The following is a 25,451-nucleotide window of genomic DNA, read 5'->3' as shown; positions in this document are numbered from 1 at the left end:
CGGTTGGCTGGCGGGCCAGGTGGAGTTCCAGGTGGCTCCTCCCTTCCCCAGGGAAGGAGGCGGGGAACAGGCAGGCGTGCTGGGCTGGCGCTAGACTGCCGAGTAGGGCTGGAGGGAGAAGCCAGCTGCTGAGGCCAGCTCCGCCCCACCTGTCCCTTTTCCGGGGTTATTTAGTCCAGGGGCTTGTCCCCACGGTGCCTGTGGCCTGGCAGGCAGCATCAAGAGGAAAGTGGCTGGTTTCTGAGCATTCTTCCTCACCTGGCTTGGGCCCCTGCACAGCTGCGCCACGGGCTCGACCCCGCCCCCTGTGCCTTCTGCCTGGGACTCCCCACCCCTCTGGGGAAATGCTGTCCCATGGGTAAGTCCCTTGCTCCATCTGGGTAACCGGGGCTCTTGTTCATTGGGGAGGGAGGGGCGGGGATCCTGCTCACTCCTGACAGGTGCATGACCATGAGTGTGACCTGCCCCTGTCCCCTCCCCAGGTCACTTTCCCCACAAGATGCCAGAACTCCAGCCTTGTTCATGACCCTCTGACCCACCCCCTTCTCTGGTACTTTCTCCCTGACGGATGCATATTTATTCTCACCAAATTTCTTTCTCCGCCCTCTGGTCCCCTGCTTCTGTCTTCTGCTAAGGACACGTCCCCTAGGGAGCTGAATGACACCTGAAACATTACACATCTGAAAGGCAGACCTGAGAAAGATGCCCTGTTCTCACTAAATGTCCCAAATCCTTCATTCCAATCTCCCTCAGTTTTCCTTCACTCCTCTGCATCAATTCATTCAGATACTGTTAAGTATCTATTGTATGCTGGTGCTTTTTAGTTTTTAAATTTTTTTAAGATTTTTTTTTTAATGTGGGTCATTTTTAAAGTCTTTATTGAATTTGTTACAATATTGCTTCTGTTTTATGTTTTGCTTTTTTGGCCCCAAGTCATGTGGGAGGGATCTTAGCTCCCCAGTCATGGATGAACCTACACCCCGGGTATTGGAAGGTGAGGTCCTAACCAATGGACTGCCAGGGAAGTTCTGTCAGGTGCTTTTTAAGGTGCTGCCAGTACTGTAACAAACAAGAGACACAGTTCCTGCCTTCACGGAGCTTCATGCGGGTGGAAGGGGACAGACTGCCCAAGGAACCCATTAAATAGGATAATTGCCGGGTCTCGGAAGTGTTACCCAGAAAATAAACCAGCTTCACATGCTAATAAGGGACTGGGGTGCCAGTGGCATCACTGGCTGGAGGGGCCAGGGAGGGCCTTCCTGAGTCGGTGACGAAGGAGCTGAGACCTGGATGAGGAGGAAGAATCAGGCTCCAGTGCTGCTGGCAGAGGGAATGGCCAGTACAAAGACCCTACTGTGGGAATAAACTGAATGATGGTGCCTGGGGGCAGAGTTGGCCAGTGAGGACAGAGGAGGGCTGGGTCACGTGGGGCCTTCTTGGTGTTTGGATACTACAGTGAGGACCTGCTGGGCGTCTTGGTGAGTTGGTAGGTTGGTTGCCCCAAGTCCAGTAAGTTCTTGCTTGTTATATTCACATCTGCTCTTGGGGTGTGCCTGCCTCCCTCAGTGCACCCCTTGTCTCCTTCAGCCCCAATGTCAAGATTCTTTAAAAAAATATTAAAAATTTATTTTATTAATTATGTATTTTAAAAATATTTATTGATAGATTTACTTATAACTAAATTACTTATTAATAGATTTATGTGTAAACAAATGACTTATTGGTAGATTTATTTATAAATAATTTGTTTATTGATAGATGTATTTATATATAAATACATTTATTTATTAGTTGTGGCATGTGGGATCTAGTTCCCTGATGAGAGGTTGAACCCGAGCCCCCTGCACTGGGAGCGAGGAGTCTTAACCACTGGACTGCCAAGGAGATCCCTGCTGTCAAGGTTCTTATTGGGTCTTCTGGTCCCCGATCTCTTCCATGCTCCTGCCTCTGTCATTTTCCTGCCAGATGGTTGGCAAGTCCTTTCCTGAGAAAGAATCCTTCCTTGGTTCCTCAGGCTGGCCCTGTGAGACCCTTTGCCAAGGGTCCCGGCCTCTCAGAACAGCTCAGCTCAGCCATAGGGCCCAGCTCCCAGCCAGCACTATGCTCGTGGGTCCCGTGCCAGCTCCCCAGGGGCCTCTGCCCACGCCCTGCCTCCTCCTCCCGCAGCGGGTGGTGCAGTGGGAAGGACAGTGGCCTCGTTAGACGTCAGACAGCCTTGGTTTGTTGTCTTTCCCCTTCCTAGTTTGTGACCTTGGTCAAGTTACTTCTCTGAGCCTTAGTTTTTGTTTCTAAAGTAGGGCTAACATGGACTTCCCTGGTTGTCCAGTGGTTAAGAATCCACCTGCCAAGGCAGGGGACATGGGTTTGATCCCTGGTCTGGGTAGATTCCACACGTTGAAGGGCAACTAAGCCCTTGGGCTACAACTACTGAGCCTTTGAGCCCCTCTTCGCTCTGCAAAAACAGAAGCCACAGCACTGAGAAGCCCATGCACCTCAACTAGAGAAAGACCACAAGCAGCAGGGAAGACCCAGCACAGCCAAAAATAAATAAATAAAATTGGCTAACAGGACCTACTAAATAGGGTTGGCATATACATTAATAACATCACACAAAAGCTGTGTGTTTTCATACTAAAAACCTACTTCATATCGGCTTTTTATATCAGCATTTGGGAAATATTGTTAAACCCATTTATCAGGTAGGGATACTGAGGCCCAGGGAACTTCAAGAGCTTTCTAGAGATTACTTTGTTTGCTCTTCCAGACTGCCTGTCTTTCTGCATACCTGTTGATCTTCATCTCTGCCTTTATCTCCTTGCTTCCCAAGTGAGTAATTTTCTCTTCTCAATTAGTAGGCCCTTACTTTTTTAACTCTCAGCTTCCTTGAGCCTGTTTACCTCCCTTAAAAAAAAAAAGAAATGGGGAAAATAATTCCTAGATCAAAGCAGTTAAGAATCCGCTGGCCAAAGCAGGGGGCACGGGTTTGATCCCTGGTCCTGGAAGATCCTATTTGCAGAGGGACAGCTAAGACCGTGGGCCACAACCACTGAGCCCTGGGGGATGTCTGAGGCCCAAACGGGAGTGTGTGTGTGTGTGCACGTGCAAGTGCTCTGTGAACTCCAGAGCACTTATGCCCAGGGAAGGGTGGTGCTTCTTATTTATTTTCCTGCCAAGTAGAGACTGTGTGTATCATCCTAGTGTCTGTCTACCTTCTGACTTGACACCCTTCAGAGAAATTCCTGTCTCTTTGATGGTCAGGAGTTTCTGAGTGCCTAGTTAGTTTCTTTTTTAAAATTCCAGAGGGACAGTGGCTTGTGGCCACAGTACAGGGGGTGTTGGGTGCTATGTAGGGACCTGCAACTTTGTGGGTGGTTGGGATGATGTGTCTATGTGTGGGTGTTTGCACCTGACTATATACGTGTGTAGATGGACTTGGATGATGAGGTTGCCTTTAGTGGGACTGTGTGTGCGTAAGTGGATGCTTGTGCATGCGCGTGCGCGCACGCGTGTATACTCATCGGTATGTGACAAGTAGGATGTGCATGGGTAGGACTGGACCTGGGCTTGTGACCATGTATGTGCATGGGTCTGGATGAATGTGGTCATTTGACACATGCTCTCTGTGAGACATGGTGCTAAGTTTTAACCACTTGGAGGTGAGCCATACCAGCTGTGGACCTCCTGTGCTGGAGGTGAGGGCCCCCGGTAGTAGAGGTGACGGTGTCCATTCTCTTCCTGCCCCCTGCTGCGAGAGAGAGTTCATAGTCTTTCAAGGCTACTACTGTCTAAGATAGAGGTAGTCAGTGTTAGACCATGAGATAAATAGATCAAGCAGGGTCTCCAGAAGCCCTTTTTGGAGGTGGGGAGGGCGGAGAATTGATATTCAAAAAATGATAAAGTAGCCAACATAAGAAAATAGACTTTCATTGGGCTTGAGTTGATTCTTATTTTTCCTTCTTTTTTGAGGCATAGCATACATAATATGCTTGAATACTGAACATCACATTTACTTCATCTGTGTACACACCACTCAGATCTGCTATCCCAGAAATTGCCATCTCCCAGTCAGTATACTTATTTTAATGAAGGGGCTACATGCTCATGCTACAGTCTTCAAAAAGGTGGACTGGAAGGACTTCCCTGGTGGTCCAGTGGCTAAGAGGCCCCCAAGGCAGGGGGCCTGGGAGAGATGCCTGCTCAGGGAAGTAGACCCCACATGCAGCAACTAAAGACCCTGCAGGCTGCAATGAAGCTCAAAGATCCTGCATGTCACAACTAAGACTTGGTGTAGCCAATTAAATAAGTAATAAATACAAAAATATTTTTTAAAAAAAGGTGGAAGGAGAGAGATGGAAAGGTCCCTCCCAGCCCCTTCCTCCAGCTACCCGCTCTGGTCCCTTCCCTAGGGAATCTACTCACAGGATTTCTTGTGTATCTTTTTTTTTTTTTAAATTTTGGCTGTGTCTCAGGGCTTGTGGAATCTTAGTTCCCTGAGCAGGGATCAAACCCTTGCACTCTGTAGTCCTAACCACTGTACTCCCAGGGAAGTCCCCTCTTGTGTATCTTGCATTGGGCTTCTTTCCTCTTGCTTTCGTTTGGCGGTATGTTTTTTTGGAATTAGACGGAGTATCACAAGCTTTTAGTGTTTAGGGCCTCTGCAGGTGAACAGGCCCTGAGAATAGGCCATGGCCAGGTCTGGGTGCCCCGCTGCAGCCCAGGAGACAAGCCCCTGGGCAGAGTCCTGAGCTCCGTCGGATTCAGACCAGACCCCCTCAGCAAGAACCTACAGTTCAGACTCCGGTGGATCCATCCATAGGGCTGGCGGCTCTGGCCCCACCTGCTTCGCATTCCGCTTCTCACCTGACTGCAGGGTTGGGGCACGGTGGATGGCCCAAAGGCCGAGGACAAGAAGCAGGGAAGGTGCCAGTTGGACAGGGCTGCTCCAGGGTCATTTTATCCAGCCCTCTGTCCCAGGGCACCTATTCAGATGTGTGTGTCGAGGGAGGGTTTCTATGCCTCTAAGAGGCATCTGCCCAGCCTAAACAGTTAGGAAACTGCCCTCCCCCCACTTTGGCCTGATTGGAAGAGTCTCTCAACCTCTGTTCGTTTTTTTAAAAAGTTATTTATTTATTTGGCTGCACCTAGTGTTAGCTGCAGCATGTGGGATCTAGTTCCCTGACCAGAGACCCAACCTGGGCCCCCTGCTTTGGGAGCAGAGTCTTAGCCACTGGACCCCTAGGGAAGTGCCCCCCTCCCCAACCTTTTTAACTTTTTCTCTTCTTTTTTGAAATTTACTTATTTGGCTGTGTCCAGTTTTAGTTGCAGTACACAGGATCTTCCATTGTGGTACACAGATTTAGTTGTGGCACGGCTCAATTGCTCCACAGCATGTAGGATCTTAGCTCTCTGCCCAGTGATTGAACCTGTGAGGCCTGCCTGCATTGCAAGGCAGATTCTTAACCACTGAACCACTAGGGAAGTCCCTTAACTTTTTATTTAACTTTTTATTCTGTTCTCTGAAGCCCTGAGGCCTGGCATATAGTAGCTAAAATCACTAGCTTTGGAGCCAGGCCATCCGGTTTGCACTCTGGTTTGCCATTTACTGACCGTGTGGCCCTGGGGCAAGCTGCCTTCACGCCCAGAGCCTCAGGTTCTTTGTCTGGAAAATGAGAATAATGAAGGTACCTGCTTCACAGGGCTACCTTGAGGACATATCAGATAAGGCAGGTAAATACTGCCCAGCACTGTGCCTGTTGTCTAGGCAGACACCGCTAATGATAGTTGCCACCCTCAGCATTATTATTGGTTTGGACCAGGGAAGGCTGCATGGAGCAGGAAGAGATGGCGCGTGACTGTGTGGGTTCCCATGGACCAAGCATGAGCTGGCCTGGGGCGCTGGAGGCTCACGTGTGTTCTCATTTGGGTGGTCGTGTGTGGAGGTCCACCCTCCCCAGGCCTTCAATGGCGGGCGTGTGGGAAGTGGGTCCTGTCCCCACCCCCACCGCCACCCCGAGCTTCTCCCTGCTCTGCCCTAAAACGAGAAGTGAGTGAGTTCCCCCAAGGGGTCGGCCGCGCCCCTTCCTGTCCCCGCCCTGCCGGCTGCCCCAGGCCAGTGGAGTGGCAGCCCAGAAGCAGGACAGGACCGCGCTGGGTGGCGAGGTGGCCTGGGTGCTGATAGCTGCCAGAGCTTAGCCCCAGCGTCCCCCGCCTGCCCAGACTCAGCGGCACCACGCCGTTGCCTCACGCCTTCACCCCCCTCCCCGCCCCGGGCACCCCAGGATGGTGAGGTAAGGGCCGGGCACCCATGGTAGGCAGGAGGCAGGGTGCCCCAGGGCCCTGAGGCCTCTCCTCACCACCCTCCCGGCCCCCAGGTGGTTTCACCGAGACCTCAGTGGGCTGGATGCGGAGACCCTGCTCAAGGGCCGAGGAGTCCACGGAAGCTTCCTGGCACGGCCCAGCCGCAAGAACCAGGGTGACTTCTCCCTCTCCGTCAGGTAGGTGGCCCACGGCTCCAGCCGGGGGTGGGGTGCCAGCCCTTGGCTGCTCGTTTCGCTTCCCCAGGCCCCTGGGTGTATCCACCCCAACCCTGGCCAGGGCCCCCACCCACCCCCTACCCTCACCCGACCTCCACTCTCCCTTCCACTGGCCTTACCACCACCGGGTGCCCTGCAGGGTCGGGGACCAGGTGACTCATATTCGAATCCAGAACTCTGGGGACTTCTACGATCTGTATGGAGGGGAGAAGTTCGCGACGCTGACGGAGCTGGTGGAGTACTACACGCAGCAGCAGGGTGTTCTACAGGACCGAGACGGCACCATCATCCACCTCAAGTACCCGCTGAACTGCTCAGACCCCACCAGTGAGAGGTGAGGGTCTTCACTCCCTGGCCCGCCCCACCAAGAAGTGGGCTGTCCTTCCTACCTTGGGCCTCTTCCCTCCGTGTGATCTGAGGGCCCCCTTTCCATCAACCCCTAGGAAGCAAGAGAAGGTTGCCTGGCCCTTCTCCAGGGTCCCTGTCCACCCGTGCTCCAGGCCTTACCAGTGCCAGAGAGGCCTCTCCTCGTGGCTGTCTCTCCCAAATGGCTGGCTCTGTTGTTAGAAAGCTCTTCTTGCTGGGACAGAATCTGACCTCTTGTAACTGTTCTCTCCCCAGCACGGATTCCTATGGTTGAGGAGGAGCGTAGGGGTCAGCATGTATGAGGACACATAGGCTCATCTCAGTGTCCCCTGATAATGGGTCTGCCCTCTGGGGTCGGCTAGTGCTGGACTAGTCCCTTGACCAGACCCACATCAATACTCTAAGCATTTCCCGCCCATCTTTCTTGTTTCAAAGATATGGTCCCCAGAACTGGGCTGGCTACTCCCCAGGTGGTCTCCCCAAAGTATGGGCAGACCCAAAGACTCTGCCTTTTATGGACGGGTTGGGGGGTGTCTCATTTTCCAGCTGTGTCTCCATGATAGCTCCTATAATTAGGGGAAGGGCAGCTGAACAACTCTGGGTTGTTATGGGGGCTTTTTTTGGCACACTCCTAGGGCCAAGCCAACTTGTCCTTGTCGAAATGATTCTGAACCTGGATTCTTTCAGCTTTCAGTCTTTCTGAGATGCATGCCTCCCATCTTGCATCCGTATTTTGTTCAAGTCACTGGTTGAGACTGAGAACTGGATGAGGCTGGGGTACAGGCCCCAGACCCACCCCTGGAGACCCTTTTTCCCATGAACATGCATCCAGGGTCCATTTCTGGTGAAGCCGCCTCCCCCAGGAGGGAAGCACTTAGATGCCCTTGCTCGTGTCTGTCCTTCCCTGGTGTTCACTGCCTCTCACCCTCTTCCTGCACCCCCCTGCCACATTCATGGGGATTTTCTGCCCAGATCCTTTTGGGCTCTTCATGACCTGGCCTCCTCCTTGTCCACAGCCAGGGTCCGGCCTACTGATTGCTGCCAAAGGATTGCTGCAGGGGTGGTTGAGGATGGAGCTGCAAGAGGGATGGAGCTGAGAGGACCCCCTGGGGCCTGGGGTCAGGGTTCAAATTGTGGCTGGAAGAGGTCAGGGTCAGAGGGACTCAAGACCAGGGCAGCTGACTTCAAGAGAGGCTTTTGGTTCCCCACACCAGGAGGTCTGGATTCACCCTTGACCCTGGGAGCCTGTGGGGAAGGCTCTTTCTCCCAGCCTCTGCTCTGGTTTGCTCTGGTTCTTGGCCTTGGCAGCTCCCCCTCCTCCTCTGGGGAGAATTTGCATTTGTCCCCTCAATGGCTAGCTCTTTGCCTGTGGTCAGCCTGACATTTGCATGGAGACTTCCTCATCCTGTGGGGCCTGGGGGAAGAGGGTTAGCCCCCTCCCCACTGCTTGGGGGCCCTGGCCTATCCCTGAGTGGTGGGATATGGTGGCCCAGGGGTCCTGCACTGGGCTGGGGACTCTGGAAGTCTCCGAGCTGTAGTCTCCTCCGGGCTGCAGTACGATGGGGTGGGACAGACTGGCCCCCTCCCTCCTTCCCCCCATTCCTGCGGTTGGAAAATGCCCCCCTTCTCCTGTCCCTGGGCTGAGGAAACCTCACAACCTCACTTCTCACTCTCTCCCCAGAAGGAGTTTTGTGTTTTTTCCATCACGTGGTTTCCTGTGGGGCTGGGCATTGCGGGGCTACAGTTTCCTCCTGGGAAGGGGGTGTGTTTTGGGGAAAGGTCCTAGTTCTGCTTTCTGCCCCTCTGAGCCCCTTGAGCCTCCCCCCCAACACCCAACCCCAGCAGCCCCTTCAGTGACATCACCTGGGGCACCCCAAAGCCCCCAAACCACTATTCACCCTGCGGGCTTGTCCACCTTCCCGACCCCAACCCCCAGGGGGACTTCTCCCCTCGCTTGTGACTTCCGTCTCTCCCAACCCCATTGCTGTCTGTGGTTTGGCCTCCATCTGCATTTCTGCTTCCCTTGCCTAGCCCTGTCTTTCATGGAGACCCTTCCTGGGTTTCTCCCCTCTGAACATTCTGGATGTGGCTGCCTTTCTGCCTGTGTCTTAAACTTGCGGAGGTGGGCTTGCTTAGAAGTCCTGAGGCTTGCCACTTATTAGCCAGGGCTTGGGCCAGTGTTCCACCACCCAGCCTCAGTCTCCTCATCTGCAGAATGGGTAGTACCTACCTCTCAGGTTTCTGTGAGGGTGACGGACCTACTCATAGTGGCGGATTTGAGAGCGTGTAGCACAGCTCAGTTCAGCACATGGCAGGGGCCCAAGTTCCCTGCCCCCTCCCTGAGCATCTGCCCAGCGCCCGCCCCCGGCCTCAGTCTCACCTCCCCGGATGCCGTCTTCCCTAGGTGGTACCATGGCCACATGTCTGGAGGGCAGGCAGAGACTTTGCTGCAGGCCAAGGGGGAGCCTTGGACATTCCTTGTGCGTGAGAGCCTCAGCCAGCCTGGAGATTTTGTGCTGTCCGTGCTCAGCGACCAGCCCAAGGCTGGCCCTGGCTCCCCGCTCAGAGTCACCCATATCAAAGTCATGTGTGAGGTAAGGCCTCTGGGCACAAGGGAGGCACCCCGCTGGGGGTCCCCTCTGTGCCCACAGCCTTGCCCGTGGGGAGGGGCAGCCTGGGCTTTGGTCTGAGGCTGGGGGATCCAGGCAGGGAGACTGAGGTGGCCTGACTTGGTGCCCCTCAGGGTGGACGCTACACAGTGGGGGGTTCGGAGACCTTCGACAGCCTCACTGACCTGGTGGAGCATTTCAAGAGGACGGGGATCGAGGAGGCCTCCGGCGCTTTCGTCTACCTGCGGCAGGTGAGGGGTGGGCCTGGCTGCCTCCTCCCATTCCCTGAGCCTCTGAGCTCTAGAAGCGGCTGACTTCTGGCCTCCCCCACCCCAGCCATACTACGCCACGAGGGTGAACGCGGCTGACATTGAGAACCGGGTCTTGGAACTGAACAAGAAGCAGGAGTCAGAAGAGACAGCCAAGGCCGGCTTCTGGGAGGAGTTTGAGGTTTGTGATGGGACCAGCAGGGTGAAGGGCTTGGGGTCCCAGACAGACCCTGCCCCCTCACTCCCCATCCTCATCTGCCCTATGACCTCTCCACCCACGGATGCCCTGCTCCCGGGCCTGAGGCTCCATTTCCCCGACTCCTCCCACAGAGTCTGCAGAAGCAGGAGGTGAAAAACTTGCACCAGCGGCTGGAAGGGCAGCGGCCAGAAAACAAGAGCAAGAACCGTTACAAGAACATCCTTCCGTGTGAGCACCCTGGGCAGCCTCCAGCCCGCCCCCAGCTCAGGCAGCGCCCACCGCCCAGGAGGCTCCTCTCCCCTAGCTGACCTCCCCCCATCGCAGACGGTCCCCTTCCCCAGCTTCTGTGAGGGACCCCACCCACAAGGGCATCCCTCCTCCTTCCAGGCCCCCAGAGGATCCCCTCATACCCCACCCCACCATGTTCGTTCTTCCTCTGAAACCTCCAGCCCACATGGGTTGAGATCCCTCAACCCATGTGTGTGCCCCACCCCGGCCTGCCCGCAGGGCTTCTAGGCAAGGATGGCCTGGGAGCGCAAGAAAGGTTTCTGACCCAGGCCCTTCTTGCTTCCTTTCTGCCCACTCCCAGTTGACCACAGTCGAGTGGTCCTGCAGGGACGCGACAGTAACATCCCTGGGTCTGACTACATTAATGCCAACTACGTGAAGGTCGGTGTACTCGCCGGTCATGGTGGGAAGGGCGCGGGAAATGGACCCCGGCTCCTGGGGATGTTGGGTCCAGAGACATTGGGTGAAGCCAGAGCTGTTGCCATGGGTGAGTGGGTGGGTGGATGAGGGGCTCACAGCCCTGCTCGTCTCTGCACTCTGTCCAGAACCAGCTGCTAGGCCCTGATGAGAACGCTAAGACCTACATCGCCAGCCAGGGCTGCCTGGAGGCCACGGTCAACGACTTCTGGCAGATGGTGTGGCAGGAGAACACCTGCGTCATTGTCATGACCACCCGGGAGGTGGAGAAGGGCCGGGTAGGCTGAGCCCCACGCAGCCCCCACCCCCAGGACTGCTCCACTACCATTAAGCTGGAGAGACACTTAGGGGCACCTCAGAGGGCAAGGGCCCGACCTCCTCGGGGACCTGAGGCAGAAATCTGAGTACATGATGACTTCTAGGTCTCTGCTTCCTATCTGGGACTCCCCTGACCACCAGACCCAGATTTCCAGAGGCCTCCATCCCTTAAGTGTCCCCCCACCCTGTGCCTACCATCACCCTTGGGGTAGTAACCCCTCCTCTCCACTCAGCCTCATTACTGTCTCTGAAGTTGGCCCCAAACTCTCACCTCATGGGCAGGCTGCCCCCTCGCACGGCACCCTCTGCCCTGGAGTGGCTGTGACCTGTGCAGAGGTGCGTGACCTCTGCATCAGGCTGTCCCCCCGAGGACCCTGGTGCTCAGGGCTGGTGGCTGCCCTCCAGCCCTCACCTCCGACCTGCCAGGCTCTTTCAGGTTTCTGTGCCTCTGCAGGAGCTCATTTCTCCTAGGAAGTGACTTCCTCTCTCCTCCCTATCTCTGCTCGACAGACACCTCTTTTTTTTAAAGACCCGGCTCACATGTTCCCTCCTCTGTGAATGCATCCCTGATTTCCTCCATTACCTAGAGGGAGAATTAGTCTCTGCCTGCACCTCCTTACCCCGGGCTCCTCAGCGGCTCAGTTCCCTGGCGCACCCTTCTCTCTGTGAGCTCCTGGAGACACTGGCGCACTGGGCTGTGTCTTACTTGTGTCTGGCACTCCAGCCTGGTTGGCGCGGCTTCAGGTGCGAGGTCTGTACTGGCCAGCATGTGCGGAATGACTTGTTGAGCGGCTGGTCAGGTCTCACCACCTGGAGCATGCTGAGCCAAGACCTAAGCCTCTGACTCTTGGCCAGTTCACCCATTCATCCTTCAGATGCTGCGGGGCCAGCACTGGGCATTCAGGCTCTGCCTCTGTGCCTTACATCCCTCCCCACCCTCTCTTTTCAGAACAAGTGTGTTCCATACTGGCCAGAAGTGGGCAGTCAGCGTGTTTATGGACCCTACACTGTAACCAATTGTGGGGAACACGACACAGCTGAGTACAAACTCCGAAACTTACAGGTCTCCCCTCTGGAAAATGTGAGTGTCCCCTGCTCCTGCCCCAGGCTGGGGGCCCTGCTCACGCTTGTTCTCCTGGATTGGGTAGAATGAAGCCACGTGGGGGAGCAGGGCACATTGACCCTATGTCCTCCACCCAGGGGAACCTGATTCGGGAGATTTGGCACTACCAGTATCTTAGCTGGCCTGATCATGGGGTCCCCAGCGAGCCTGGGGGTGTTCTCAGCTTCCTGGACCAGATCAACCAGCGGCAGGAGAGTCTGCCTCATGCAGGGCCCATCATCGTGCACTGCAGGTGAGAGTGACAATGATATGATACCGGTGATAATAATCCAAGTAGTAGCTGGCAAGTGTGTACTGCCAAGCGCCCTGCACTGTTGTAAGCAAATTACACGTGAATGCATTCAAAGCCTCCCGGGCCCTCCACCTCTTCTGGGTTCCCTGATAGCTTCCAGACCTATGGGTGGAACTTAGCTTGAACCAAGCCCATGGCTTGAGCCCATGCCTGGCATGGGGAGTCTCCATAGAGACGTAGCATCTGGTCCAGTCTAGTTCAACCTGCCATGTGAGAATGAGGAAATGGGTCAAGCCTCTGGTCAGGTCACTGCTGGTCCATGGGGAGAACCTGGAGCAGGGCTCACGGTAGATGCAGGTCCAGGTTACTACTGTTTCTTCACACATGCCTACCCACGGTGTTTCTCCTTGGGGTCGGTGTGGCTCCCCAACTCTTCTCTTTACCATCTGCAGCCATGAGGGGGAGGGGTGCTGAGGCCTCTTCATGCCACTCCTATTTCTCCCTTCCTGCCAGTGCCCCCAGCTCAGCCCCTCGGCTCAGGCACCACTAGGTCCACTGGAGCTCCCCATGTTCATGTTCGGGAGACCCTGCTAAGCTGGGGAGCTGAGGGAGCAATGAGCAGCAGGGGCCCCAGCAGGTCGCCTGGCCTGGGTGGATGGGAGGGGGTAGGCAGGGGTTACTGGACAGATGTAGCTTCTGTAAATTCCAGCTCCTCCACTCCCTGGCTGTGTGATCTCAGACAAATGACTTCACGTCTCTGATCCTCAGGTTCCTTATCTGTAAAGTCAGTGTTTCATGGGGCTGTGGTGAACATGAGACCCTCTTACTGTGTCTGGAGTACAGTAAATGCTCCAGAAGGGGGGGTCATTCATGTTTTGATATCTCCCATGGGGGGACGGGGGTCTGTCTCCTTCCCTTCCCTTCCTGCTCCTTCCATGTGACCCAGGCTTTGAGGACCAGGACTTCCTCCTTCTGCCCACCAGCTCTTGTGTGTCCTGGGGCAGGGCTGTGTGGGCTGAGCCTGGATGTACCCCCCACATGCTGTCTCAGGGACTCTACCTCCAGGGACAGGCCCATCGCCAAGAATGACCCAGCTGCCCGTGGCCCCCCCCCCCCCCACCTTCTTGAAATCCCCATGGCCTTAATTTAGACGTTACAGGAAGGAAGTGGGTGAGAGGGTGTTATTTTTAACAATCTGGGTTTGAAATTAGACAGTGTGACTTGGGGCATCGGCCTGACTGGCCTAGTGGTGGAGGTGAAACTGGGGTCTCTGTGCAGTCTTGAGGCTACTGGGGTCTGTGTGCCCAGGGGGTGGCAGCAGAGGGTGGGGAGGAAGGGAGACCTGTTAGCTGCTCCCCCAAGTCTCCTGAGCCCAGTTGCCTCGTGGCCAGCAGGCGGATGAACTGTCCTCACCCTATTGTCAGGATCTGAAGAAAAAGGGAGATGCAGCCTTATGGAAAGATGGTCCTCATGCAAGGAGGGCAGCCTGGCTCGAGCCAAAGCTGTGGGAGAGGGCCCAGGAGGCCAGGGTGCCAGGGTAGTAGGCAGGACAAGTGGGATGGAGTCCCAGATCTCCTGGGGTAGTGGGGGGAAGAGGGAGAAGTGGAAGCAGGCGGTGGGGCTGGAAAGTACTGGGATGGGCATTGGGGAGCAGCGTCTTAGCACTAGTGTGCAAGGCTCTCTCCCCAAATCCCTTGGCTGGAGGGATGAGTATGGGTGCAGAGTGGGGCAAACCCCTGCCCTGCCTGCCCCACCCCCACCGCACTGACCCAGCCAGGTTCCTGCAGCTTGTATCACTGCCCTTTCCCTAAGCCCCGCTCCTGCCTTCTGCCTGCTCCCTAAGCCCCGCCCCTGCCGGCCCTGTTTGAGCCACTGGTTCCCCACCTACATGGGCTGGGCCTCTCACGCGCCCCTTCTCTCCCCAGCGCCGGCATCGGCCGCACGGGCACCATCATTGTCATCGACATGCTCATGGAGAGCATCTCCACCAAGGGTGAGGGTGACCGGTGGGGGACGCTGGGTCTGGTGGGCGAGCGGCCCCCGCCTCCGCCTCTGCTCGGGGCCTGACATCCGGCTGCCCTCTCGGCCAGGCCTGGACTGTGACATCGACATCCAGAAGACCATCCAGATGGTGCGGGCCCAGCGCTCGGGCATGGTGCAGACGGAGGCACAGTACAAGTTCATCTACGTGGCCATCGCCCAGTTCATCGAGACCACCAAGAAGAAGTTGGAGGTCATGCAGGTGCGGGCAGAGCAGGGGCCTGGCTGGGCTGAGGGGGCCAGTGGGCTGCATGGGGTGCTGCTGGGACCACCGGCCTACCACCACACCTCTCCCTGCAGTCCCAGAAGGGCCGGGAATCGGAATACGGGAACATCACCTACCCGCCAGCCATGAAGAACGCCCACGCCAAGGCCTCCCGCACCTCCTCTAAGTGAGTGGCCCCTGCCTAGCCCAACTTTCCTTTCCAGGGAGGTTCGGGTTCAAGTATAAGCTTGGTTCTTACAACCTGTATTCACAAGTGTCTCCTGAGTGCCCTTCCACGTGGGCCTGAGCTGCGTATACTGACGTGTGAGATGGAGCCTTTGCCCTAGGGAGCTCCTAGTCTAGTGTCAGGACGCTGTCAGGGCTGGCATCCTCGCTTTCCTGGCCTCAGTTTGCTCACCTGTGAGATGGGGTGACCCCATGTCACCCCAGGCTGGTGCTGGGGAACCCTGCCCCTATCTCCTGACCTGCTGGCCCCACCCTGCAGACACAAGGAGGATGTGTATGAGAATGTGCACAGTAAGAACAAGAAGGAGGAGAAGGTGAAGAAACAGCGGTCAGCGGACAAGGAGAAGAACAAGGGCTCCCTGAAGAGGAAGTGAGCCGGCCCGTCCTGGGGCGGCCATGGTATGGCCCTTCCCTGGCCTGTCCCTGGGGCTTCCCAGCTGGTCTTTCTGCCCTGGATAGAGGGGGCAGCTGTGGCCTCACCCTGCCTTACCAACCGCACCAGACCTGCGTCTTGTCCCCCACTCCAGGTCCAGCCCCGCCTTATCCTTTCCTCCCTTCCCTTTGCAGCCTCAGCCCCGTCTCTTCAGAGGCCTCCAGTGGATGACCCACAGCCTGAACCTTGGAGCAACGCCCCCCCCCCCACATTCTATTGTAATTTAAATGACCGTGTCCCCACCTCCCTCTCCTGGGATCCTGTATATAGCCCAGCAAGGCCCCAGGTGGGGCAGGCTGGTCTCCTGTGTAAATAAAGCCTCTAGGTCACTGTGTGTGGGTCTCTAACTCTGTGTGCCTGGCAGGAGGAGGAGGCAGGCAGGGCGCCTTCACAGTTTAACAGGCGAGCGTGAGCACGGGCCAGGTCTGGCTGCCTCTTCCCTTTCTTTAAAGTGGAGGGTGATCCTGCCAGGGTGGGTGAAGATCACTGAGATCAGGGATGATGGTATAATTGGCAACAATAACTCATCACAATCTTTTTTAAACACACTGTATTTATTGGGTCGCACTGGGTCTTAGTTGTGTATTTATTGGGTCGCACTGGGTCTTAGCTGTGTATTTATTGGGTCGCACTGGGTCTTAGCTGTGTATTTATTGGGTCGCACTGGGTCTTAGCTGTGTATTTATTGGGTCGCACTGGGTCTTAGCTGTGTATTTATTGGGTCGCACTGGGTCTTAGCTGTGTATTTATTGGATTGCACTGGGTCTTAGCTGTGTATTTATTGGATTGCACTGGTCTTAGTTGTGTATTTATTGGATTGCACTGGTCTTAGTTGTGTATTTATTGGGTCGCACTGGTCTTAGCTGTGTATTTATTGGGTCGCACTGGTCTTAGCTGGAGCATGGCGAATCTTTGGTTGCATCAGGTGAACTCTTGCTTGCAGCGAGTGAGGTCTACATCCTCGACCAGGGGTGGAACCTGGGCCCCCGTGCCATGGAAGTATGAAGTCTTAACCACTGAACCACCAGGGAAATCCCCATTCATTACACTCTTGGCATGTGTCGGGCACGGTTTAAGCGACTAAAAGCATTGTGGACTTCCCTGGTGGGCCAGTGGTTAAGACTCCGAGCTTCCAGTGCAAGAGGTACAGGTTAGGTCCCTGGTCAGGGAACTAAGATCCTACAGGTCATGTGGCGTGGCCAAAAAAAAAGGTAAAAAACAGGACCCCCCAAAAAAAGAACAAAACCAAGACTAACAGTATTGAACCGAGGTACCTGTATCATTCCAATTTTACAGTGGGACAAACTGAGACACAGGGAGATTAAATAACTTGCTCGAGGCCACAGGACTGTTGAGCAGTGAAACTAAGATTTTAACTCAGGCCGTTGGGCCCCAGAGCCTGCATTCCTGGAAATGCAGCCGGGGTCACGCCGAGGGGGACACAACCACATTCTCTGGCCTGACTTCTGGGTCCAAGCACTAAGAAGATGGATCAAGGCCATTTAGCACAGGCCCAGAGCCAACCTGCCTGCCGTCCCTGCCCTCTGGACGCCTGGTGCTCTCAGGACCGCCTGGCTCCTCCCTTTAGGCTCTTGGTCAGAGTCTTAGTTTTTAAACAAATGTACTTGCTGTCTGGTTGTGCTGGTCTTCAGCGCTGCTAGGGGTTTTCTCTAGTTGCGGCGAGTGGGGGTTACTCTCTAGTTGCGGAGTGTGGGCTTCTCACTGTGACAGTCTTGTTGTGGGACATGGGCCCTAAAGCGTTTGCACCATGTGAGCGCAGTAACTTCAGCTCCTGGGCTCTAGCGCACAGGCTCAGTAGTTGTGGCACATGGGCTTAGTTGCCCCATGGCGTGTAGGATTTTCCTGGTCCAGGGATCAAACCTGTGTCCATTGCATCGGCAGTTGGATTCTTCACCACTGAGCCACCGGGCTTCCCTAGTTTTATTTTTGATCACTTTCTGTGTGTCCGCAGTGGACAACAATGAGTCCTGCTTCGCGTTAGGGCTTTATGTTGATTGAAAGTGCTGGTCTCCTGGGGAGTTGAGCCTGAGAGAGCCCCACTTGGTAATGCCCGGTTCCCTGCCGCTGGGCCGGCTGAGACTGGGTGGGCATTTTGCTCAGTGGACACTTTCTGTATTGAGTGTCCCCACATCCCCAGCACTGGGGCAGTGGTGGGGCGAGATGGTGGATCCGATTGTTCCTGTCACTGTGGAATTGACGAGACTGGTGGGAAAGGCAGACCCAGAAACAGTCCACAAACAGAGAATAAGTAGACAAGAATTAAGAAGGAAGCAAACAAAGGTGGGCTTCCCAGGTGGTAAAGAACTCAAGCTGCCAGTGCAGGAGACATAAGAGACTTGGGTTCGATCCCTGGGTCGGGAAGATCCCCTGGAGGAGGGCATGGCAACCCACTCCAGTATTCCTGCCTGGAGAATCTCATGGACAGAGGGGCCTGGCAGGCAACAAAAGAGTGGGACACCACTGAAGCAACTTAGCAGGCACACAGACAAGGGTGGAGGCCGAGAGCTGGGATTGGGCAACTCAGCAGGCAGCTCAGCTCCCTGGAGCCGTCACCCTCCAGGGGGTGCGAGGGTGGAGCATCACCTGTGGGCCTCAGGGCCCCTCTCCCAGCAACCCTTTCATCCCAGCTGAGCTGCACAAAAGAAAGGCAGGTCCCACCCCTCGAACCGCCCTGGGCTAATTGCCGGAGGCTGGGACTTGGCTTCTCCTGGGCTTCGAGGTGGGTCCAGGGGTGGGTCCAGGGGTGGCTCTGCCTGGTGAGGTGCCTGGTCCTTCTGAAGAGTGGAGTGGGGGACTGCAGCCAGGGCTGCAGAAGCCCTCAGAACTCCAATTGGCTGGGTCAGTGCAGAGGTTTCTGGCCAGGAGCTCGGGACTCTTGGCAGAGGCCCCAACACTAGGGGTGAGGACAGGGAGGTGCCCCTCAGAGACCCCCCCTGCCCTCCGCAGGCCGGGATGTTCTGGGCGGGGGTCGAACCCAGTCCCTGCAGAGCTGAGTCCCCTCTGACCTCAGGATCTCTGGCAGAGGACTCAGGGGAAAGGACTGGCGGGGTGAGGGGTTGGGGGGCAGGAGCAGCTGTGGGGTGAGGCCCAAGGAGGAAGGAGAAGGGGCTCAAAGGCAGTCCTGTCCTTTGTTCCTCTGGCGACAAGGCCTCCCTGGCCTGGGCCCCGGATCCAAGGAAGCAGGTAGCAGAGGAGAGACTGCGGCAAAGGCTGGGGGCCTCCGGTGGGGTGACTAGGCCTCGGAGGAGGTGCCTGCGGCTGGCACTGGGAAGGAAGGGGTTAAGGCAGCGGGGTGCAGCCTATGGCGGGCAGACACACCTGTGCGCAGGGGCGGCGGGCGGGGCCCAGGTGAGGAGCCTGCGCTGCCCGGCAGGAGAGAAGGAAGAAGGAAGAGTGGAGCCAGGGCGGCTCCGAGGCCTTGAATCCTAGGCCTTGATTCCCCTTGCTTTCCGTGGCCCATGCTTTTTGGGGGCCAGGCGGCCTGGTGACAGGTAAAGACCACCGGGAGGGGGTCCTGGGGCCAGGCTAGGGATTGCTGAGGGGGTTTGAGGGCACGGAGCTGATGTGTTAGGGCAGAGACTGGCTTTGGGGGTGGTGGGGTAGGGGCTCCGGGTGGAGAAGAGATGGTCAGGGGGCTTCCGAAGTTCTGCTTGGGCCTCAGTGGATCAACAACCCAGGGTGGGGCTGGTGGCCGCTGCAGGCTCACCCGGAAGTGTCCCCAGGGACGCGAGTGGTGGGGGATGGGGGCCTGGGCCTAGGACTGGCTCTGGATGGGTGGCGGGGTGGGGGCCCTCGTCTTACCCAGCAGTGTTTGGGTGCTGGTTGGGAGTCTCTAATACTGCCGGGTAATGATGGAGGCCCCTGTCTCAGTGCCAGCGAAGTCCACCACCTCAGGGGCTCCCTGCGCACAGCTGCTGGCGTCCCCACTCGCAAACCCCCTGCCCCAGCCCTGGAGGCCCCCTCTTCTTGAGCGGAGGGTGCCTTGAGAGAGGTGGCTCTTGGCTGGCTGGTTGCCCACAGAAGGGACACAGTGGCCCCAGCCCCTCCCCCAACCCAGTGAGATTTGTCATCTGGAGGGTCTAGGACCCACAGCTGACCTGGAGTTTAGGATCGGCTCGCAGACCTTCAAGAGACCTCAGCTGGCCCGCCGCCAGGGTCCCTGGAGAGACTGGCCAGCTCTAGCCTGGATGTCTGTGACCGGCTCTGGGTCCATCTTCCAGCACAGTGTTGGATGGTCTAATGGTGAAGCTCCTAACACTGTCTGGTAAAGATGGCCCCCGGCTGGTGCCCTCGGCAATGACCTTCAGGGAGACCTGAAGACTACGGAGGCCTCCGGACCAGCAACCTCTGACCTTTACCCTTGGGGAGATGGGGGAAGTCACTAGGAAAGGGAAACAATAGGAGGAATCAAAATGGCTGCCTCAGAGCCTCAGGGGATGTGGACACATCGCTGGTTCTCTGGGCACTTCCATCCCCTTCCTGCCTCGGGGATGTGAGGGAAATGAAAGCGTGGACCGGACTCTGGCTCATTCACCTCTCCCCTGGAGCTCCCAGCTGCTTAGGGCTTTGTCTCCCTGTCTCCCTGTCCCTTTCATGACAGTGAGCAGGGGGCAGTTAGTCTAATTTCTTCAGAAGCCGAGAAGCAGCTGAGGGTGAGCCCCGGCTCTAACCCCGTCTTCAGGACCTCCCTGACTTGTGCACACACTGCTGCCCCAGGTGCCGGCCATCCTCCGGTTCCCACTCTTCCCTGTCTCCCTTAATACAAGGAATGGGACACGGGTGAGCTGGCACGTGGGCACAGCTAGTGGGCTCCTTTCTCTGCCCACTCAGTGAGGGCAGCATCGAGGAAGGAGGCGCCTGGTCTGCGGGTTGGAGGGTGGGGGTGGGGGCAGGGCTGTGGGAGTAAAGCCCACCTCCAGAGGGCAAGCCCTGGCTGAGAAGCGCGGGCAGCCTGGGCAGGTGACATGATTCGCAGGGCGGGGGTTTGAGCACGTAAGCCCTCTGGTGAGCTCAAGTGGTCTCCCCGTAGTTGCGTGGACCCTTGTTACCAAGGAAGCAGTTCCCGTTGGGATCATCAGATTTTTGGTCTAGCTCAGCAAAGCCACAGCTGCTCCGGCCTTAGAAAAGGAGATGTTGGTAAACAAAGGGGAGATGCGGTTTAGGAGGGCGGGGCGGGGAGTGCAGCTGGGCCCCGACTCCAAGGCCCCGGGGTTCCCACCCTGGTCCTGTTTTGATTCCTGCTCTGCGGGCTTACAGGGTGAGAGCAGGTGGCCTGGCTCTCCCGACCTGCCCCCGCTGGCGTCCTCGCGCCCCCTGCTGGCAGAGACGGAGAAGGACCCGGGAGGGCGCGGTGTGCGCGTGCGCATGTTTGCTTCCCCATGCGTGCCTTCCCGACCTCATTCAAACACCAGGAGGCTTTGACTTCAGCTTCAGTAATAAAAATTTATTGAGAATTCCTGGGGTGGTGGTTATCACCTCCGGACCACGAGGGAGGAATCAACACAGTAGCAAATCACTGAGAAATCACACTGTCCCAAAACCCCTGGCCAACACAGGGAGGAAAGTCACTGCCCCAGAAGCGCTCAGTCTTTGTTCATCAGAAGGGTTGGGAGGAGCGATGCAGAGGTACCATCTCATGATAGCGGGGTGGGGGTGGGGTGGGCCCCAAGGTTCCTCCTCAAACACCAGGGCAGAAACAGTTCCACTCCCTCCCTGGAGGCAGAGTTCTTGGTCATCAGGCTCACTTCTTACCCTTGATGAGGCTGTCACTGTGGAAATGAGACAGATGGTGACATGATTAGGGAACACCCTGTGAGAGGCAGAGCATCTCAGGCCACCCCCTCCTCCCCGGCCAAGGGTGTGTGGGTGGGAAGGTGAGAAAGGGGAGCTGGTGGGGGAAAGGCAGGTACTGGGAGATAAACCCCACAGCAACAAGCTTTTGTCCACTACTTACCTTCCCCTGTGGACACCAGGTCACCACATGAACAGGAAACACAGAAAGACAAAAGAAAGGTACATGTGATTGACAAGTTTCAGGCCCCATCCAGCTCTAACCCCTCTTCCCTCCCAAGAGAAAAAGGCAAGCCTGATGGAAGCCGGAGTCTCGGGCTCTGGGAAGGAAGAGACTTGCTCCCTCAGCCACTGCCAGGTCTCATCTCTGTCTTCCTAGCATGCTTCGGTGCCCCAGAGCAGCTCCCCAGGACAAGGACTGAATATCATCTTTCACTGCTTTTTGGTGAAAGGGAACTTTACAATTAAAGCACTTTTTAAATGAACAATCTTATTTGATCTCATAAAATCAATCCTGTGAGACTCAAGGTCGGAATTATCAACCACCCACTTTTCTAACTTTGATCCAGGGAAATGGTGTTTTCCAGGGTCATATGAGTAGGCTAGTAACAGGTTCTAGAACCCGAGCAGCCAGACTCAGGCCCCTGATCTGTGTGGAGGACCTAGGTGAAGGCCCTGTCTCTCACCGGGTGAAACTTTCATCCTGTAGATTGAGCACGAGGTTGTCAGCAGTGAGATAGATACGATTCTGTGAGGTGGCGATCTACAGGGCAGGAAACAAGACAAATGTTTGCACCAGGCAAAAAAGACCTTGATTCCTACCCCTGCAATATAATAACCACTGACGGAACACCTGGGGTTTAGAACAGGGCCGCCGGGATGAGCGCCCTGGTTTCTGTGCTCTTTCAGGGATCCAAAGCAACGACCAATGACGACGGGTTAGGTCCACAAGAGGCATGAACAAAAGGTCAGGGGAGCCCAGGGGAGTAATTTTTGATGAGAGAAAGAGTGTCAGACAAGCCAATTTGAACAGAAATCTGAACAAGGAAGATTCTACTTCCTTCCCTTCAATGTGTGCACACTCACCGTCTTGGAGATGTTCTGGGCTGCCCGGATCTTGCGCAGCTTGATATAACCTGGGTTCTTGCTCAGGGCCTCTCCCAAGTGAACAGGATGCAGTTAAGGGGCCACAAGAGGCCAGATCTCAATCGGGTCCGGTCCTGCCTACTTCCTCCCCTCGGCCCTCCCCTGGGCTGTCAGATCCAAGGTTGCGCTCACGTGGCTCGTGTCCAGCCCCACCTGTCGGCCTCCCTGCAGGCAGCTGCCGGGAACTGGAGGCAGCAGCGGACGTGGAGGCGAGGCCAGCCGTGCTGTTGATCTGCCTCATGGTGGGGACGCAGCCTTGAGGTGCCCCACCAAGCTCAGATCCCACTCGGAGCCCCCGCCCCCAGGGGTCGAAGGGCACAGGTCGCATTCGCCTTAAGTCTCATCAGCCAGCCTACAGGGGAGGGGCCGCGCTGGGAGCGCTTCTGTGGAAGGATATCATCCGCGCCGCCTCGGCCTCACCCTCCGCCTGCACGATCTTCTGCCGCTGTTCCTGCTTTGCCTTCTCCACCAGGAACTGTGCGCGCTGGGCCTCCTGCTGGGCTGTGGCGGGAGAGAATCGGGGTCACGGGGACGCGAGGCACCGGGAACACCGTCGCGCCTGCCTGCTTCCTCGGACGCCCTCGCTTGACTCACCCACTTGTTTGGCTTCCACAGCGGCCGTGTACTCGCGGCTGAAGCTCAGCTCGGTGATGGCTACGTCGTCCAAGATGAGGCTGAAGTCCTTGGCCCTCTCGGTCAGCTCCCGTCGGATCAGCAAGGACACCTGGGGGGCGGGGGCGGGGGCGGACGGGAGAGGGGCATTGAGGGGGCCGGAGAACTGAAAGGAAGGCGTGCTGCCGTGACCATGGGAATCCCAGATCTCCAGAACACCGCAGGGGCACACTGAGGCTCTCCGACTTCCTCACTGAGCCTGCAAAGCTGGAGAGGCCTCGGTCACACGGACTCCTAAGCTCCACTCTTTCCAAAACCGTGTGTGCGGGTCTAGACCACGGTTCTCCCTCCCTGCCTGACACTAACCAGGCCTGGCCCTCGTTCCCCACACTGGCCATCAGCACGGCTTTTTGGGTGTATAGGACCTCAGGTTACAGTCCTTTCCTAATGGGCTGGCTTTCCTAAAAGCCCGTCCACGAGGCTTTGGAGGGAAATGCTGATGCTGTGGGAGGGAAGGGGAGCTGGAATCAGACCTGGGCCCGCTGGGTGATCAGCTGGGAGGCGTTGAACTTGGCCACCACGCTCTTGAGCACCTCGTTGACAATGGACGGCAACACTCGCTCCTCGTAGTCCAGCCCCAGGCGCTGGTACATGCTGGGCAGCTCCATGGCATTGGGTCGGGACAGCACCCGCAGGGAGATGTTCACCATCTGCAGGTCTAAGAAAGAGGTCAGCAGTGGCTGGGCGAGGCTACGGGGGCTCACCTGGCCTCTCGGCAAAGCCGCCCTGCCTAGGCATTTTCTCCTGTGCGTGCTTCCCTGGCTACCTAGGGCAATGCCCTGTGGCCCAGAATGGCCTTGGGCGGAGAGTAAGGAGGCTGATGAGAGGTGACTCAGCACAGGCCAAGTGCATACTTGTCCATGGTCAAATCTCCTCTACCCATGGCCTCTCCTCCAGAAAAGCTTTCTTTTATTTTTGACGCTTCACTGTAAGTTGTTACATTGTATGGTTATCGCCAGTCTCCTGAACTAGACAGTAAGGACTGGAGAACAAAGACTGTTTTGTGGATACTTTACTCTTAAGGCCTAGGGTTTTGGGAATTTAAGAAACCTTCACTGAAGATAACGCAAAAAAGTACATTACAGGTGAGCTACTTGCCTCATTGTGTGTGTGTGTGTGTGTGTGTGTGTCTGTGTCTGTGTAAGGTTGATCTGGGGAATCTCAAAGGCACATCTGTGAATGGTGTAGGAGGGAATAGGTGAGACCAAGTTTCCCCAGAACAGAATGTACCAGTAGATTAATAAATCAAACAGTTAAAGAAAGGTTTTAAAGCGAGGCTTTGACCTAGGTAGTGAATAAGACAAAAGACAAACAATGCTCTTATTGAGTTTACACTAGGGGGAGGAACACTTGAAAACGAGCAAATGCACAGCATGTCCAGAATATACTGCTTTAATCCCTGGAGCAGGTGCTTTTATTACACCTTGTTTGCAGAAGTGGAAGCCAAAGCCCAAGAGATCTGACACCACGATCTTCCCCAGTCTCTGACCAGGCTCCCGTGTTTACTGTCAGGGATGTCCCAGTGCCCAGACCTACCTTTGGAGCCTGTGGGGGAGGAAATTTTTCGGGGTCTGGCCCGAATGTCGTAGATGATGGGGTACTGGAACCAGGGGATCCTGGAGGGAAGGGAACAGGGATAGGGGTTAGGAAGCTGCGATTTCACTAGTTCTGCCGTGTTTTCCTTCACCACGTGTTTCTTGACCTGCTCCTCCTCTTAATGACCACGGTCAAGGAGAAACTGTCTTCTCCCTTCAGAAAACAACAGTATGTGCTGCTGGAGATTTGGGCAGCACCACTGTTCGGGGAGATGGGGTGAGAAGGGGAAAAGGCAGCGCTGAATCTCGCTGTCAGTCTTACTACAGGTACTGGTGGGTCGACGTTCAAGGGTGATGGGTCAGGGTCAGTCAGTTCTGCCCGCCATTACCTGAAGTGAAGGCCCTCGGCCAGAATGGTGTCCTGCTGCACGCCTCCGATCCGATTAAAGAAAATGGCTCTGTGCCCTCCTTCCACTGCAGGGAGAGGGGTGGGAGTCAGTCCAGGCCGGGCTCAGAGTACGTGTCAGCTTCTGGTGGGGCGGGGTGAGGGGCTGGGTGAGCGCGGGGCCTCGGTGGGGCTGGGGCTGGGAAGGGGTCCTGGGAAGGGGTCCAGGGAAGGTTGGTGGGAGTCCGGAGAGCGGGCGCAGGTTGCTCACCGGTGAACACCGATTCGCGGATGCCGTAGGCCACGGCCCCGGCCCCCAGCAGTAGCTTCAGCGCCGTGCCCATGCCCCGCGGCCCGGAGGGCAGCCGGCCCGCTAAGTCCTTCAAGTTCTGGGCCATGTTCGGTCCTGAGGCCGGCGGCACCAGTGGTAAGAAGGGGGTGCCGGCCCGTCTCTACCTCGCTCCCGCTTAGGGATGGCACCCTTCACACGAGGGTCCGGGCCCCAGGTGCTCGCGGGAGAAAGGGCACCGGAAGTGCGCTCCTTTCTAAACCCTCCCCGCAGCCAACGGCGGACCGGAACTGGACGCACAGGAAGTATGCATCCGGAAGTCCAGCCCCTTTCTG

The 25,451-nt window shown here is 56.5% G+C and overlaps 2 protein-coding genes and 2 non-coding genes across 6 annotated transcripts; 2 read left to right on the top strand and 2 right to left on the bottom strand.

Moving 5' to 3' along the window:
• Positions 1 to 92: 92 nt before the first annotated feature.
• On the top strand, positions 93 to 15,612 carry PTPN6 (protein tyrosine phosphatase non-receptor type 6). Of its 3 annotated transcripts, none has more exons than XM_004006920.5 (16): positions 93 to 358; positions 6,372 to 6,494; positions 6,673 to 6,867; positions 9,304 to 9,493; positions 9,643 to 9,759; positions 9,845 to 9,958; positions 10,108 to 10,204; positions 10,566 to 10,645; positions 10,810 to 10,959; positions 11,949 to 12,080; positions 12,200 to 12,354; positions 14,280 to 14,347; positions 14,445 to 14,596; positions 14,695 to 14,786; positions 15,105 to 15,244; positions 15,413 to 15,612. In XM_004006920.5, the coding sequence occupies exons 1-15, from the start codon at positions 345 to 347 to the stop codon at positions 15,217 to 15,219; spliced, it is 1,794 nt and encodes a 597-aa protein (XP_004006969.1). In that variant the 5' UTR covers positions 93 to 344; the 3' UTR covers positions 15,220 to 15,244; positions 15,413 to 15,612. The 3 variants fall into 3 exon arrangements, with proteins under 3 accessions (XP_004006969.1, XP_060270214.1, XP_012030889.1); XM_012175499.4 differs by lacking the exon at positions 93 to 358 and adding an exon at positions 6,112 to 6,287; XM_060414231.1 differs by lacking the exon at positions 10,810 to 10,959.
• Positions 15,613 to 19,092: 3,480 nt separating this feature from the next.
• MIR200C (microRNA mir-200c) lies at positions 19,093 to 19,157 on the top strand. The gene has a single exon (NR_107958.1). It is a non-coding gene; the product is annotated as a microRNA mir-200c (primary transcript).
• A 1,564-nt stretch (positions 19,158 to 20,721) lies between these two features.
• PHB2 (prohibitin 2) lies at positions 20,722 to 25,362 on the bottom strand. The gene is made up of 9 exons (XM_060414235.1): positions 25,099 to 25,362; positions 24,832 to 24,916; positions 24,444 to 24,523; positions 23,381 to 23,565; positions 22,830 to 22,959; positions 22,633 to 22,736; positions 22,176 to 22,253; positions 21,253 to 21,852; positions 20,722 to 21,067 (listed from the first exon to the last, which is right to left on the bottom strand). The coding sequence occupies exons 1-8, from the start codon at positions 25,223 to 25,225 to the stop codon at positions 21,772 to 21,774; spliced, it is 870 nt and encodes a 289-aa protein (XP_060270218.1). The 5' UTR covers positions 25,226 to 25,362; the 3' UTR covers positions 20,722 to 21,067; positions 21,253 to 21,771.
• On the bottom strand, positions 22,344 to 22,586 carry LOC114114279 (small nucleolar RNA U89). Its single transcript, XR_003589107.2, has one exon. It is a non-coding gene; the product is annotated as a small nucleolar RNA U89 (small nucleolar RNA).
• Positions 25,363 to 25,451: the final 89 nt, after the last annotated feature.

Source organism: Ovis aries, chromosome 3, assembly GCF_016772045.2.
Source record: "Ovis aries strain OAR_USU_Benz2616 breed Rambouillet chromosome 3, ARS-UI_Ramb_v3.0, whole genome shotgun sequence".
NCBI classification, from domain to species: domain Eukaryota; kingdom Metazoa; phylum Chordata; class Mammalia; order Artiodactyla; family Bovidae; genus Ovis; species Ovis aries.
Note: the sequence above shows the minus strand (reverse complement) of the source record. Positions and strands in the feature narration are given on the sequence as shown.

Excerpts from the sequence above, each read along its gene's own strand:
- PTPN6 (XM_004006920.5), top strand. Across the intron at positions 9,959-10,107 it reads GCTTCTGGGAGGAGTTTGAG|AGTCTGCAGAAGCAGGAGGT; the intron begins GTTTGTGATGGG and ends CTCCTCCCACAG. Across the intron at positions 10,960-11,948 it reads GGGAGGTGGAGAAGGGCCGG|AACAAGTGTGTTCCATACTG; the intron begins GTAGGCTGAGCC and ends CTCTCTTTTCAG.
- PHB2 (XM_060414235.1), bottom strand. The coding sequence starts at position 25,225 with ATGGCCCAGAACTTGAAGGACTTAGCGGGCCGGCTGCCCTCCGGGCCG. Across the intron at positions 24,917-25,098 it reads CCGCGAATCGGTGTTCACCG|TGGAAGGAGGGCACAGAGCC; the intron begins GTGAGCAACCTG and ends CTCTCCCTGCAG. Across the intron at positions 22,737-22,829 it reads TGTGGAAGCCAAACAAGTGG|CCCAGCAGGAGGCCCAGCGC; the intron begins GTGAGTCAAGCG and ends CTCCCGCCACAG.